The following is a 14,649-nucleotide window of genomic DNA, read 5'->3' on the forward strand; positions in this document are numbered from 1 at the left end:
TTATTTCCTGTGTAACTCAGCAGGCTTTCAAAAATGCATTTCTCTGGAGAAGTCAGAAGAAGGTTTGGAGTTGATTTTTTTTTTTTTTTTTTTTTCCTGAAAGAGAACTAAATAAATCACAAATTCTGGCTTGGGCTCAGTGCAGATAATTGGATTGTGGTTTTGTGCTGCCTGTGTACGATGTGTTTTCATGTACTGAATCAAAAATCTGGGCTGGGAGTAGCTTACAAAGCTGTGTCACTTGCAGGCTGGATTACCTGAACCTGGTAGAGCACAGGCAGCAGGAGCCGGAGGACACAGATCCTTCTGCTGTTGACCTGCCTGTGAATCAGGATGGCACTTGCACTTGTTGGCTGTTTACAGCCAGTTTCTAAACAGCATGCTTCCAGATGTGCCAAAGGCAGGTTAAGAAAGCTGTAGAGCTGCTCCCTTTTTGAGAGGTCAGGTGTTTGTTTCATCCATGCTACTCTCCAGAATAAGTTCCTTTTAAAATTAATTATGAGATGAAAGTCAATGGGAGGGTGGGGTTGTACAGAACCTGGGCGATAGGATGAGAACCGGGGAAACCTCCTTGAAGCAGAAGGCTTGCGGTGCTGCAGAGGGCTGGCTGTGCCTACAGCTCTCATGTTATGAGGACGGGGCAGCATAGGTATTTTTAAAATGCCAGAAGGATCAGCTGCCAGCAGCCAGGGAAGGTTAAATACGGTGAAAGCAGAGCCATGGCACCCGATGGCAGAGGGGTGACAAACCTGTTTAAATTGGATATGGAAGAAGTTATAGAAGTTACAGTTATGCAGACTTCTGTGTAGGGAGCAACTTTACTACCAGGTGACCTGTTGAGATCTGCAGCAGTGTCATCTTAAATTACTGTCTCTTGTGACTGCTGAGAAAAAGCTCTCAGAAACGACCCCTAGAGCTGAAAATGTGTATGTGTGTGGTGGCTGAAGTGGGTTGTCAGTGGAGCAGGGTGAGGCTGTGCAGTGGCTTTTGATTAAGCTCTTGCAGTGAGCAATAATGCTTTAAGGAAGTAAATTCTGTTCACGTTCAGCCTTTCCTGGTCCGTAGCTTCCCAAGGAGCAGCTCCCCAGGTCAGCGGGCCTGTAAAAGCAACTGGCACCACCCTGCCTGGTTTTCCCAGGCACTGATGTGGCAAAGGGCTGGTTGGTGGGGCAGAGCTGGGGCTGCCGAGTCTGCTGGTGAGCACAGCCTTAGCGCTGCACATATCCCTAGCAGGAAGGTAACTACCCATTTCAGACAGAGCAATGCAAAAGGTAAAACAAAAATAAAGCATTTAATACGTGTAGCAATAACATTTTCAGTCCATTTTCAGATGCAGTGATTAAGGTGGAAACTTAATTGCAACAGTTGATTTCTTAATTTTCTTTGGTGTCCAAGATTCCTTTAGCTCTTTAGAAATCAGATTTCTGGGTCTTTAGTGTTACAATCTTGAACAAAAGCAGATGGGAAGATGCCTATCTTCCCATTGCACTGGCCTTCTAACCAGTCTTCATTCACTGGAAGATAAAATTTGCACAATTTTTGTCACCCTAGGGATGTGCAGGAGCATGATAATAACATACCTTTGTGTGCTATGGACAGGCCTGAGTTCACCATTTTAGGTGTCTGCAGATAAACAGCCCCGTGAGAGCCTGATAGAGAGGTGACTATGGAGACAGGGAGGAGGTCTGAGGAGGAAAGCTGAGCAAGCTCCTAAGCTAAGAATCACTAAGGTTGGAAGAGACCTCCAATATCATCTGGTCCAACCAGCACCCTATTACCAATGTCACCCACTAAACCATGTCCCTAAGCACCACGTCCAACCTCTCCTTAAACATCCCCAGGGACCGTGACGCCACCACCTCCCTGGGCAACCTGTCCCAGTGCCCTTCTGAGAAGAAATGTCTCCTAATTTCCAACTTGAACCTCCCTGGCACAACTTGAGGCCCTTCCCTCTAGGCCTATCACTAGTTACCTGTGAGAAGACCCCCAGCTCCCCACACCTTCCTTTCAGGGAGTTGTAGAGAGAAATACACTGCTGAATAACGTGGGAAGAACAGATCAATATAGAGACTTTTTTTTTTTTTAAGATATAGCAGCCAAGTTTCTGAAAAGATAAAATTATGTTCCTGGAAATGTTGCAAGTTTTCATGTTTTACAAAGAGTGACTTTAAGAAAGGGAACAGAAGAAAGTTCTGTTGAGAAACCATGCAATTTATGTAGGCAAATAAGCCTGTAAGTGTTAAAGGCTTTGTATCACTGCCTTTCCTCACTGTCTGACTGCTTTCATATAAATTACAACCACAATAAAGGCTGTAGTGGTTTTATTTGCTGAACGTCCAATTTTTAATCTATCAGCAGCAGCAGGCAGGGATGGCAAAGGCAGTAGAGGATGCTTTCCGAGGTTGTATTTCTGCTAAGAATTTGAGAATTGGGGTCTTAAAGCCAGATGTGGGCTCAGAAACTGCCTTGAATAACAGCAGAAACAAGATGAGAGTGCAGAAGTGATTAGAGACCTGGGACTGCCCCCTTCAAGATAGGAACTAAAGCATAGTTTCACCTGCTGTTCCATGTTCATCTCAAACACAACAAACAAAAAGATTCTGCTACCCCAGGGTGATTAAAGCTGGGAGCTCTGAAAACTCTTGCTGTCAGGAACCCAACAAGGAAAAAACAACTTTTTAATGGGAAATAGTATAGCTCAGTGATGACTTCCCCCTCTGCACGACACTACTTCATCAGTGTTGTAACGTGCAAAACTTCATCTGTACAACTGGAGGAGGAACTAGCGTACAGCTGCCTAACCCTGCTACACAAATTAGTGGTAGTGCTGCATGTAGCAAGGTATCGTAATTTTGTTGTGGTGTTTTTTTTTTCCTCTCCTCATTTAAAACCATTTCTGCTGTCATGGCTTTATTCAGAGGCTCAGGCGAGGAAGAAACAGTTGCCCTGTGCAAGCAGCTCTCTCTGTAGCTAATTGTTCACCCAAGCCGGGCTCAGCTGCAGCCTTTGCTGCAGCACAGCCAGCTTGCCCTCCCTGCGTGGCTGCTGGGCACAAGTGAGAGGATCAAAGTCAAAAATGTGGACTAGCTCTTGTTGAGATTCCTGGCCTGTATTTAAACGTCAGTTCTCATGCAATCACTAAAGAAGACTGAGGCTGACTTAGGAATGCAAGCAGCCTGTTTTCTATCTGCAGGTGGCAAACTGCAATTTGCAGGAGAAGCAGCCTCCTCTCAATGCAGGCTGCCTGAGCCAGGCTGCTGCTCCTCAGATCCCAAGTATGAAACAGTTTGCTTCAGAGAAGTGGAGATTTTGGGGCAAGAGATCAAAGTCCCTAATGAAGCTTTTAGGTTGCCCTGAGGAGCTGGCTAAAGTGCTGCTGGCACCTGTCCTCTGTGTCACCAGGTACCTGAGGGATTTGGGCCTGACTGGCAGGTGCTGGGAGCCTACAGCTTAACAGGAGCTGCTGCAGGTGCTTGGCATCTCAGAGTCAGGCCCATGCCCTCACCACAGCTGGAAGGTCCCTCCCTTCCCCTGTCACAACAGGAGCGTAGTTACCTTTGGATAAAACAAGTATCACATCTCCTGCCTGAAACTCCAGGTCTTCGGGCTGCGTGGCTTCGTAATTGTACTGCGCTACCACTTGGGTTGGTCCCATCTCCTCCAGTGTTGCCTTCTGTGGCTCCTCTGGTTCGCTGTCTGGTAAAAATCCCTCTCCCTAAGGCAGGAAATAAGCTGGTAAAGACACTTCTTGGCTTTTCTCTTTTTGTCCCAGAATAAGACAGACAAGCTCTGCTTAGGTTTCAGCCCCAGTCCCTGCCAGCAGAAGAGGCGGCTGCCACCAGCAGCTGTCACTGACCTCTGTGATGTCGCACCACACCGTCAGGCAGTTGTCCTTGCTGTGGCTCCAAGCTTCCTCCAGGTTCCCTGTGCTCAGGGTCACCAGCTCCTCGCTACCCACAGGCTTGTACCTGGGCACGCAGAGGACGTGGTAAGGGTGGGAGACACAAAAACACAGCCCCTGCAGCGGGCAGCGCCTCACCTCAGCTGTGTGTGCTCGGGCTGGAGCTCCAGTTTCTTGCAAATGAGGTTCAGGAGCTCCTTGTAGGAGAGGCCTGGCTGGACTTGCATCGCAACTGTGTATTTGTAATGCACCTTGAGAATGCAAGGTGCTGGTTTGGTTTCCTGCAGGTGGAAAATGGGGGTGTCAGAGGCTTCCCCCCCGGGGCTGTGCCCGTTTCCAGCTCAGGGGCTTGCTGTGGGCAGGGAGAGGGACTGGGACACGGAAACTGCTGTCACCTCAGTAAAGGCTGAGCTGTGTGCCATCAGCTGTCTGGGAGCCATCCCTGTTACCATTGGCAGCCTTTAATACTTCTGGGCTAGGCCACCAAAGCTATGTAGCACATGTGGCTGGTTGGCTGCCCTGCGCTTGGCCCAGGAGAGAGCACAGTAGTGCACGAGGCATCCAGTGACCATGCGTGGCTTCCTAGGTGTCCAAATTCAAGGTGTGCCCACTCCCTTCCCCTCTGTTCTTGTTTTCAGTTGGGATTGTTGCTTCTGGAGGAGGCCTCCCAGGCCCTGATGTCCTGCTAGCCCCTGCGTTACGCTTTGGAGAAGCTCCTGAGTGACAAAAAGCTGAAGCACTCCCAGGGCTATGGTGCTTGCAAAGCATTCCAGCACCTCTCAACGTGCAATAGGTGCTGGTTTGTAGTGTGGACCCTGGCTCTGCCTTCCCGTGATGCCCACCACATACGTCTTACCGTTGCAGCTTCTCTTGGCTGCGTTGTAGTAACAGGAACGTAGTCTGAGGAAGAAGAAAACAGTGGCTCAGCATGTGGAACAGGGTAAGCGTTACTGCTCTGGGCATAAATATGTTCCCAGTATTTCTGTAGCCCTTCTCTTTGACACCCATCATTACCTGCAGCGACACCAACCAACCCTGGAGCCAGCTGTGGTCACTCAAATGGAAGTGGCACCAGCTGTGGTGGGATCCTTCCATGGGGTTTAGCAGTAACCACCAAGAAGAGGTTTGGGCTCTGCCTTCCCTGCCTTGATTCAGGTCTGTGCTGTCCTTGCTTTCCCCCTGTGGAGCCTGTCCTGCGTTCCTGGGGTAGGAGCTTTAGGGCTGGGATGTTACTCCTGGGTGGCCTTCTTTAAAATACAAATGCGTTTGCAAGCACAAATAATGATGTATCTTGTGCTCCGACAGCTGAATAACCTCCAATGCTGGACTTTGCGGACAAAGTGAGAGCTGGCCTGTGCTGTAACATATGCCTCTCCCAGCTGGCTCTCTCTGGTGCTGGGAATTTGCAAAGATGATGCAAATCCCAGCGCTGACAGCGACCTGGTGCTGGCGGTCAGTTGTTGGGGGCTGGGGTGGGCTGCTCTGGGGTGAAAGAGAAGCCCTGTTCCCTGCAGCAAGAGCCTGTGTTCGGGCTGCAGTCTTGTGTCCTGCTTGCCCTCCCTGCCTGGGGATGGGGCCCTGGAGGTAGTTAGCTGGGTTTGGAGTGGGACCCCAGTGCTGCCTGAGCTCATTTATGTGGCTGGGAGGAGGGGAATTGGTTTTTGAGGTGCTGGGCATCAGTTTCACAGCATCTTCGCTGCCCGGCTGTGCTTGGGGCAGTTTGGTGTCTCTGATGCTGCCACCCCCGCCCCAGGTGCTGCAGCCCCAGCCTGGGATGTGGGTGCTGAGCAGCATCAGCCAGAAGTCCCCAGGGCACTGGCAGTGCCTCCAAAACTAGCTCAGCACTCTGATAATCCCAGGCGCCCTGCTTTAAGGAGAAGCCCGTAATGATCTTCTTGCTCTAGGACTTGCACAAGCTGGGTCACTTGCCCTGTTCCTATCCCCAGGCCCTTTTTTCCATTAGCTGCTGTGCTAATTAGGAGCACAGAGGGGCTTACGCGCTCTGGTTTGCTCCATCCTCAGCACTGCAGTTGCAGCGTTGTCTCCTGCCTTAATGCTTCCCCATCCTTGGTGGCAAAGGGGGCCAGAGGATCTGGAGAACAGAAGGAGCTGGCCCCCAGCCCTGGTCTTGACAGATGGCACAGGCTGTGAGGACACAGCACCAAGGAGGCTGTCCCCAGGTTTGTCCCCAAGGTCCTCCCACCCCTTCCCCTCCCTGCACTGACCTGGTGCTGGCCGACGGGCCTTTGCTGGAGCAATGGAGCTGGGAGGCTCAGGAATCTCGGGTTCAGGAGGGATTTCGTCCTGTGCCAGGTGGGAAGAGGACAGTGCTGTCACTAGGAGCCCTCCTGAGGGAGCGGGCACAGCCCCGGGGCGCTCCTGTCTTGGGGACCCCCTCCAGCCCACCTAGCCAGGGGTTTGGGGATGAGCTCTGCCATGCTGCCCATTGTTTTGGGGTGGAACCAGGCAGTTCTAGCCTCAGTGAGAGTAACCGCCTTACCTTGTAGGAGGCAGTGTGTGCACAGCACGTCCCTGGCTATTTTCCCACGGTCTCTTTGGGGTTTTGAGTTGGGCAGGGTGAATTTGGTACCCCTTCATCTCCCCAGGGTTACCAGCTACCACCTGGGGGCCATCATCACAGCATGATGTGTCTGTCTGGAGTTTTGCAGGCTTCTTTGCTTGTGTCAAGATGACCTTGAGCCAGAAGCTCCACAGTGTTACAAGAGGGAAGGAATTACAGTTTTGAGTCTTGCTAGAGTAAGTGCTGGGTGATCTGTGTCTCCCCCCAGGACACCAGCTCCTCCTGGGCTCCTTACCTGGATGTGCAGCTTGTTCTGGAGCTCCACGGGCTCGAGGTAGTTGCAGGGGACGATCCCTTTCTGCAGGGGTACAGAGACAAGGGAGGTTCGCTTAGTGGGAAGCAACCTGCTGCTGGAGGAAGCGACTGAGTTTGTCCCAGCCCTGAACATGGGAGAATCCCTGGGACTTGAAGTTTAGTTGCTGCAGGCTGGACGGGTTTCACTGAATCCTTGTGGGAGTATGTGAATGGCTTTGGATCATCTGGAGATGGTTACTTCCATCATCCAGGGAACTGAAGGTAAGAGAACATTTGCTGCGTGTGGTATCTGAGGAGACAGGCAGCTTGAGCGACCCAGCTCCGCGTTGATTCCTGTCAGCCATGTGGGAGGAGCAGTGTGCCTCGGTCCCCTGCCTGGCAGGAATGCTGGGAGCAGGACACAAGGAGCTGGGCTTAAAGCTCCCTGAGCCTGTCAGGTCTCCCGGGGGCAGGGGTGGCCTCTGTCAGGCCCAGAGACGTCTGCCCTCAAACCTGAAGGGGGGACGCGGGGAGCTGGGTCAGAAACTCAGGGGTGACTGCAAGGCTTTGCTCTGTTAATCCCCCGCAGAGCCTCCTGGTGCCAGCCCCATCATCCACCCCCTCGTGCCCAGCCTGCCCCTGGTACCTTCCCGTTGAACATCACTGTGGCCCAGTTGTCCTTCTCTTTCTTCAGGACAAAGACGATGTTTCCTGGCAGGACCTGCAGCTCCTCAGTGGTCTCGGGGATGAACTCGTACAGGACACGGTGCGGCTGCCCTTCGAGGGCCCTAGGTTTGGAAGCTGTGTCAGAAGGGGCAGTGGTACCACCGTTTTACTTCATAGGGGACCTAAACTCTGCTTTCTTGTTTCTCTGGTCCGTTCTCCTTCCCCCCCGTTAGTTCTGGGTGCTGGCTGGGCACTCAGCTGTGGTGGCGCGGGATGGGAGCGGACCTGGCTGCGCGTGTTAGCAACGCTGCTAACGTTTCCTCACCTTTCCTCCAACTTACTTGAGGATTTCTGGTGTCTTGGGCCTGGGTGGAGGACCAGAGGCCTGTGAACAAAAAGAAAGTTGTCTGTAATCTGGCAGATTCTGGTTAGTCTGCAGAAATGGCCTGAAGTCTCCTCCTATTCCTGTTATCATCCCTACATGGGTCCTTCCTCCCCACACTCATGTTGGGTTGGTCGGTTTGCTCCTTCAGAGAAGCAGTTTCCAAATCTTCCCCCTCGTGATTTCCAGAGGTGTCATCCTGGTTTTTTGTGATCTTAGCTTCACGTACTCACAGAGGGTTGGGATCGTGAGTTAGAGATCAGCTGGCTCAAACAGTGAGTTGTGCTGCTGTGTGTCATCCCGTGACTATAAAACACCCAGCTGCTGTCGCAGGGCTTTACAGTCCCTCCTGCCTATGTAACATAAGGTCTCTGGTGGATGTTATGAACTCTCTGACGAAGCTACTTTTGTACTGAAATAGTACGGAAGGTCTGGCTCCTGGAGCAAGGACCTCTGTTGCATTGAAAACAGTGTATTTTGTCTCACATAACAGCACTGTAGGTCTGCAGTGGTTGTGCTTCCCCGTATCCTCTCAAAAGACCCTTGGAAAAACTCTCCGGTGACTTAAAAAATGGAAAATTGTTGTTACTTCATCAGGAAAGCATCAAGGCAGATGTGCAGAGCTGACAGACCCAGAAAGGAAGACAAGGAACAAAACCAGAACTGCTCTTGCTCCTCTGGTGTTTTGAGCTTAGACAGAGCAACCCTGAGGAGGCTTGCGGGGCAGGTTTGTGACCTCCCTGTGGTCCCTGCTGAAATCAGTCATCCCACGGTGGGGGCAGAGGACGTGTGACCAGGCCACTACTTCTCCATTCAGGGAGCCAGCGTAACCACAGACGTGGGTGGGTTTGGGCTGCACCTTCTGATGAAGAAGAGAGCAGCTGAGACGTGGGGGCGGCTTCCACCTCATCCTCCCCAAGCAGTAGCAGGAAGTTCATGGTGGTCTTCGCTCGCTGGAGCCCTGGGCGAGGTGTGGGATGGCCATTGCCATCCTCGTGTACGCTCAAAGCTACCCACACCACACGGGCTGCGGTGCTGAGGGCGCCATGAGTGGGTGGCTGGAGCCTTACCTGCGGTTGAAGTGGAGCAAATCCGGAAAAATCGTCCTTGTCCACCACGGATGCCACCACCTACAGCCAAAGGAAGACACGCAGTGACTTGGTGCCTGTAGCTGCTCTTAGACCTCCCATCTCTGATACCCACCCTCCTCTGCTGTTGTCCAAGCCAAATTCTGTGGGTGTGGATGCTCCAGGTTTGCTTTCTGCAGCAGTGCTGGCGCCAGGACCTGAGCTGTTCTGCCTTGCCAGGACCTGAGCCCAAGGGTGCATCCCACTGCTTGGATTCTGCTCATTAGTGCAAGAGAAGTCCTGTTGGATTGTCTGAACTGAAAAAACTGCTTCAGTGTGAGCAGGGGAAGAACTGGAGGTCACTTGTGGTTGTCAGAGTTTAAATAGCTTCATTTCCACCCCCCCCCACCCCGGTACCCCAAACAAAATTTTGGCCCAGGTTGAAGCTCCAGTGTGAGCTTCCCATCTCACTGCTGAGTGACTGTCCCTCATCTCTCACTAAGGAAACTGAAAATAGGCCGTGCTGAGCTGCACAGATAAGTGTATTTCTGCAGAGCTTAACTCTTCTGTTCCCGCAGAGTGCTGGTGCCTGCAGGCGTCCATCCCCAGGGTGCAGACTGGCTCCCTGGCCCAGTGCCTCGCCAGGCGGCAGCTCAGTGCCTGGTGGCTCTGAGGCAGCGGGCGCTCAGCAGATCTCTTCAGCCCACAGCCTTGGCTTGAATAAAGAAGATGCTTCTTTCTTACCATGGCTTTTCCCAGGTAGTCCTTCTTCTCCAGCTGAGCCACTTGCTTTTCATTTGGTCGAAACAGCTTCCCCGGGGGAATTGCCACCAGCTCATAGAGCTTCTGCTTCTGTAGCATAGAGAAGTTGCAGTGCTCTTCAGAGGTGCGATCAGGGACTGTCATGTTGCCACCTTCCTTCCTTCTATCTCTGTGGCAAAGGTCTCGCTCCGTAAAGTCAAACCATCACCTTGCCAATCTCACCCAAGCCCTTCCAGGATCTCTTCAGCCCCATCTTACCATCACAGTGCCTGAAAGCTCTTCCCACCATTCCCCCTCCTTGCGACACCCATGTCTGGTGTTGCCATCCACAGTTTTCTCCTGCACAGCTAAAGCTGTAGCTAAAAGGCGTTCTCTCTGCTCCTTGGACTTTCTCTCCCCTTCCTGTTGGACCACCACGAGCAAGCACCACGCTGTAAGGCCTGCTCCTCCTTACCAGGATAGCTTCCATCGCCCTGTCAATCTTGTTGTGCTGGGGCTCGCTCTTCATGCACGCTGCCAGCGTCAGGTGTTCCTCAGCTTTCTTCCAGTCCTCCATCGTGGCATACACCAGTGCGATGTTGTAAAGTATCTGCCACAGGGATGGGAGCAAGAAGTCAGCTCTTAGAGGCACTGGACCCTTGCTGTTGGGATTTTCTGCCACCCTAATAAAATCCCTAGGTAGCACCTAGGTTCCCCATCCCTGCGCCAGCGTGCTTGTTTTTTGGCAAGGCAGGGTGTTTTTCCCCTGATTTTTATTTTTTATTTTTCATTTTTTTGCCAGTGAACAGGCTAAATATACCGGTCAGGCTTTCTCACCTCACAAGCAAAGAGCCTGTACCGCAGCCCCAGGATCTTGTAGTCGATGAGCTGGTTGCCTCGCAGCTGGGCCAGTGCCTCCTTAAAATCCTTGACGGCCATTTCGTGGCTGTGGAGTAGAGGACAAGGTAATGCCAGAGGGCTTCCCCACCTCGTACACCACCTGGGCCCTCATGAGTCTTTAATTAAACTTGACCGAGTTTGGTTGGGTCTCTCCCATGGCCTCGTGGTGTCTTCAGACACCCCAAGGTGAAGTTCCCTGCCTCCTGGAGCTGTTTCACCTCGAGGAGCTGTGGTTTAGCCCCTGCTCCACCAACCTGCCCACAGCTGCTTTCAGCCAAAGGCTGGCGTCACTGCAGGGGGCAAAACCAAAGCATTAAAACCATCCACTTACTTCTGCCTCCTGTAAAAGATGGTTCCTCGCTGGAAATAGGCCACAGCCAGGTGCTTGTCACAGCTGATGCTCTGGGTGAATGCCTGCAAAACGAGGGGTAAGAAGGGAAGGTCTTTAAGGAAAACTGAAGCTGTAGAGTGGCTCTGCCTGTCCTGTCTGCTTTAGTCGACTGGCCTAAGCTGGGCTCTGTGGGCAAAGCCTCCCTGCAGCACCGGGGGGTAGAGCCTGCACCAGGCTCCTTGTTCTTGGAGCTGGAAGCATCTGGCACCAGGCACTCGGGTCTGTGGTCGCCTCCGGGAGGGAGAGCACTGTCAGAAAGCTCCGTGCCTCAGCTGCTGCCTCCATCCATGACTCACTGAGTAAACCAGCTCAGCGAGAACAGAGAACAGCCTGGGGCTGTCACAGCTCCATCCCAGCCCTCCCACCGCAGCGCTCACCTCCTCTGCCTCAGCCAGCTTCCCCAGGACGAGGTGGATGCAGCCGATGTTGTAGCAGATTTTGGCTGGGGGGCTCTGGACGGCTGTGAAGGCATCCAGGGCTGCCCTCCACTCCTTCCCGTCTGCGGCGCACACCCCCTCTTGCCACAGCCGGATCGTCTCGACCAGAGACATGGTGCGGTGGGAGCAGGATGCGGGGTACCCAGCCACGCTGGGGGACTCGCCCTGCAGTGCCCGTCTTCCTCGCTCGGCCTCTCCCTGCTCCCTTTTAGCTGTGCTTCTGCCTTTCCGCAGCCCGTGTCGCAAACCTGCCAGGAAGTGGCCTCACTGGTATCAGTGCAACACAGCCCGAGATGGGGAAGTGGAAGAGAGGCTGCCCCCGCCGCAGCGGGTTTCCACGCAGAGCTCAGCATGCGTCGTGCTGAGCCCTCCGGGGGCTCCACCTTGGGGGCTGCATCAAAAGCCCTGCTTGGTGGCAGCTGGGTGCCCCGTCAGGTTGGGCTCACAAAGCTGCGGGGTGAGCACTACAGCCCAAAGTGGGCTTTGGGGGCTGCGACGGGGCCAGCTGCGCCCTAGTAGCGCTGTTACCTTGTGGTCACCCCAGTGACACTTCTGTCTGGGCGTTCCGTGGGCTGTGGAGCACAGCCTGGCCCCGGAGTGTTGCTGGATGGAGAGGGGACACTCAGCACGTGACATTCCCATGGTGAGTGCAGGGCTCTGACCTCCTGGCCCAGAAGGCTGGGGTTGAGTGCTGTCATGCAGCTCCTAATCCTGGTGCTTTGCCTCTGCCTCATCTTGTGGTGATGTGACGCGCATTTCATAAGAAAATGAAACACGTCAGCAAGACTTTGCCCTCATGTGTTTACTCAGACTTCCCCAACAAACTAGATAATGCCGACAACAGGAGGGAGATTGCGGAGGAGGCTTTTGCTCAACTTCTGCTCAGGGCTAGAAAGAACCCGAGCTGCTGAACAATGAGGCCTGGCTTTTAAGTGTGTGACAGAGCACATCCCTGAACCTTGGTTCTCCAGTTGCAAGCTGAGTGTCTCCTCAGCATCCCACCACACCCAGCCAGCTCCCGTGGGCTTCTTAAAGCAACTGTGGGCAGCACAGAGCAGGCTCCATGACCTCCAAAAAAGCAGAGGGAAATGCAACCAGCCAATGCGGTGGGAGAGGGAGGGGAGTACCTGGTTTGGGAGCGTCAAAACGCTCCCAGAAGCCTTTTGTCCTTCCCGTGAGGAAGGCCTGCTCAGAAGCCGAGTACGTCTCATTTTGAGGAGCTATTTCAATGCTCAGGGAAAGCAAACCTGCCCTCTCTTCTACCCTCCAGGGTTTAGATAGCGGGAAGAGGATGCACTCTGTAGTTGAAGGTTTTGCATTGAATTACAGCACCCACCACTCTGGAGATCTGACTCTTTTCCTAGCCCAAACAAACACTTCTCTCACAATCCATTTTCCCTACTCCCGGCTCCATTTCCCCATACAATATTGTCCTCCTGCCATTGAGCTCCATGGGGCAGAGGCTGGCCCCAGCTAGGAGCAGACTTCCACGGCTTTGTTAAACCACTGTTGGCTCCTGCAAGGCTCTGACTCTCGCTCCCATCTCCTGTGGCTGGGAGATGCCATCTAGCAGGAAATGGTTCACCTTCTGGAGGAATAATTTTCTGCTGGTTTAGTTATCTGCCTCAGCGCACTGGCAGGTCAGGCTGATCCCAGAACCAGTGCAAGGGGGCTGGAGGAGGATGCAAGATCACCCAGGTGGCAAGTGCCATTTTCCCTCCTGTTTCACAGAAAGATGGGATCTGAAAGATGCAAGCACAGCAAATGCACGTAGCAGCTACTCCTCTTCTTGATTTTTTTTTAGCATAACATACAAAGTCCGATGTCAAAACTGTGGTAAACACAACCTTTCTAGTAACAAAGTGTGTCTCTTGTTCCCCTTTCTTTTACCAACTCGATGTAGAAGAAGAAACTCATTTCTTGTCCAAGAGGAAGTGAATAACAGGGATGGTAACATATCAAAGCCCGGACTCAGCAGGGCTGCACCTCTCAGCAGCACAAGGGCAGCGGTTTCACTCCTAACGTGCTCGGCTGTTGCAAAAGCAGGAAGGTGCTGTTACCACACGCTTCGGCCAAAGCTAAAAGCAGTAGTGAGACGCTCACAAAGAAGGCTCGGGAGCACAAAGCTTTCCTAGAGGAGCTCTCCAAATGCCATTCCCCTTGGAGTGGGACCCATTTGTATGTAGAGTATTTTTCAGTGAAGGTTTCCTTCTTGATGTAGGGATTCTTCTTCCCCACCTTTCAGTTTTCCTCTTTTTCCATGGGTCCCCAGTGCCGCTGTGCAATGTACAACTTGCTGTCTCCTTCTCCTGACCCATGTGCCTCCATTTCCAGGTGTATATGGGCATAAATGGGTTTCTTCAAGCTGAGAGGTCCTCACTGCTGGCCTGGAAGATGCTTTCCTCCCCGCCAGGAGCCTGCCCATGCATCATGCTGCAGTTCTTCTCCAAACAGCTGTGGCCAAGGCAGCCCAGAGTCATTTGGGTAGTGTTCAGCTTCCAACGTTGCTTCATTAACCAACAAAGCTGATGGAGCATCTCCAGTACTGGGGAGTCCGAGCTCGCGCTTCAGGCTCCACTTTGTCAGCAGGCAGTGGCAGTGCCCAAGGATCTGGGCTCTCACCTGGAAGCAGCCACACCAGACGGGAGCAAAGGGAGTGCTCCTTGGTAAGCGGTCTTCTCCCGTTTCAGTTACTAGCAGTTAACAGAAGAGGCTTTCCTGCAAATCTTGCACTCCTACCTCCACAGCAGTGCTTGTCATGTCATCCTCTTAGCACGTCCCTGAAAATATAGGTGGAATAAGCACGCATATTATTAAAAATACTTCTAAATACTTCACCGGATACTTTGATGGGGAACCCAGGAAACATTAAGATCACTCTTCTTGTTGCCTTTGTTTATCTAATGCCACCTAGAGGTAGCTGGCCTGCTTTGACACTGGTTGTTTTTGAAAGTAGTTTCTCCTCTCCTCTCCTCCCCAAATTTGGAGTAATTTGCGGAGAAACCAGTCTCCAGAGCTGAATGACAGAGGGGTACCCACACTGGCTCTTCTGCGAAGGAAGTGGAGGAGGAGGTGGGAGAGGAGGAAAACATCTGAAGCTGCCTTCTTACCAACTCCTATGCAAACGTGGTGCATCAGGACACTTTGGTTTGAGTATTCCGAAGGTACTAGCTCTGGCTTTCCAAAGCGATGACTTGAGTAACAAATGTGAGTTGTCCTTCAGACGTCAGAGTGCTCACCGATAGCTTTCTCTGTATGCTTCGGGAGTTCAAAGTGAATACGTATATAATTAGCAATGACACACACAGTCATTCTGCCCACTGGACAAGCCCAGGACTTTATCTTTGCT

General features: G+C 52.5%; 1 protein-coding gene across 2 annotated transcripts; it reads right to left on the minus strand.

Moving 5' to 3' along the window:
• Positions 1-1,272: 1,272 nt before the first annotated feature.
• Positions 1,273-14,612, minus strand: NCF2 (neutrophil cytosolic factor 2). 2 transcript variants are annotated; one of them, XM_083846578.1, is made up of 16 exons: positions 11,829-14,612; positions 11,241-11,548; positions 10,804-10,886; positions 10,410-10,518; positions 10,048-10,182; positions 9,576-9,683; positions 8,835-8,894; positions 7,724-7,767; positions 7,363-7,504; positions 6,718-6,780; positions 6,127-6,205; positions 4,758-4,801; positions 4,040-4,182; positions 3,857-3,968; positions 3,556-3,715; positions 1,273-1,514 (listed from the first exon to the last, which is right to left on the minus strand). In XM_083846578.1, the coding sequence occupies exons 2-16, from the start codon at positions 11,412-11,414 to the stop codon at positions 1,417-1,419; spliced, it is 1,554 nt and encodes a 517-aa protein (XP_083702704.1). In that variant the 5' UTR covers positions 11,415-11,548; positions 11,829-14,612; the 3' UTR covers positions 1,273-1,416. The 2 variants fall into 2 exon arrangements, with proteins under 2 accessions (XP_083702704.1, XP_083702703.1); XM_083846577.1 differs by having other exon boundaries at positions 11,241-14,612.
• Positions 14,613-14,649: the final 37 nt, after the last annotated feature.

The sequence above is a fragment of the Anser anser genome (assembly GCF_964211835.1).
Source record: "Anser anser genome assembly, chromosome: 8".
Taxonomy (NCBI): domain Eukaryota; kingdom Metazoa; phylum Chordata; class Aves; order Anseriformes; family Anatidae; genus Anser; species Anser anser.

What these genes read in the sequence shown, in the direction of transcription:
- NCF2 (XM_083846578.1), bottom strand. Translation starts at nt 11,414, where the DNA reads ATGTCTCTGGTCGAGACGATCCGGCTGTGGCAAGAGGGGGTGTGCGCC. An exon ending in AGAACAAGCTGCACATCCAG is followed by an intron (nt 6,206 to 6,717) that starts GTAAGGAGCCCA and finishes CACCTGGCACAG; the next exon opens with GACGAAATCCCTCCTGAACC. An exon ending in GGCCCGTCGGCCAGCACCAG is followed by an intron (nt 4,802 to 6,126) that starts GTCAGTGCAGGG and finishes CTTCTTCCTCAG; the next exon opens with ACTACGTTCCTGTTACTACA.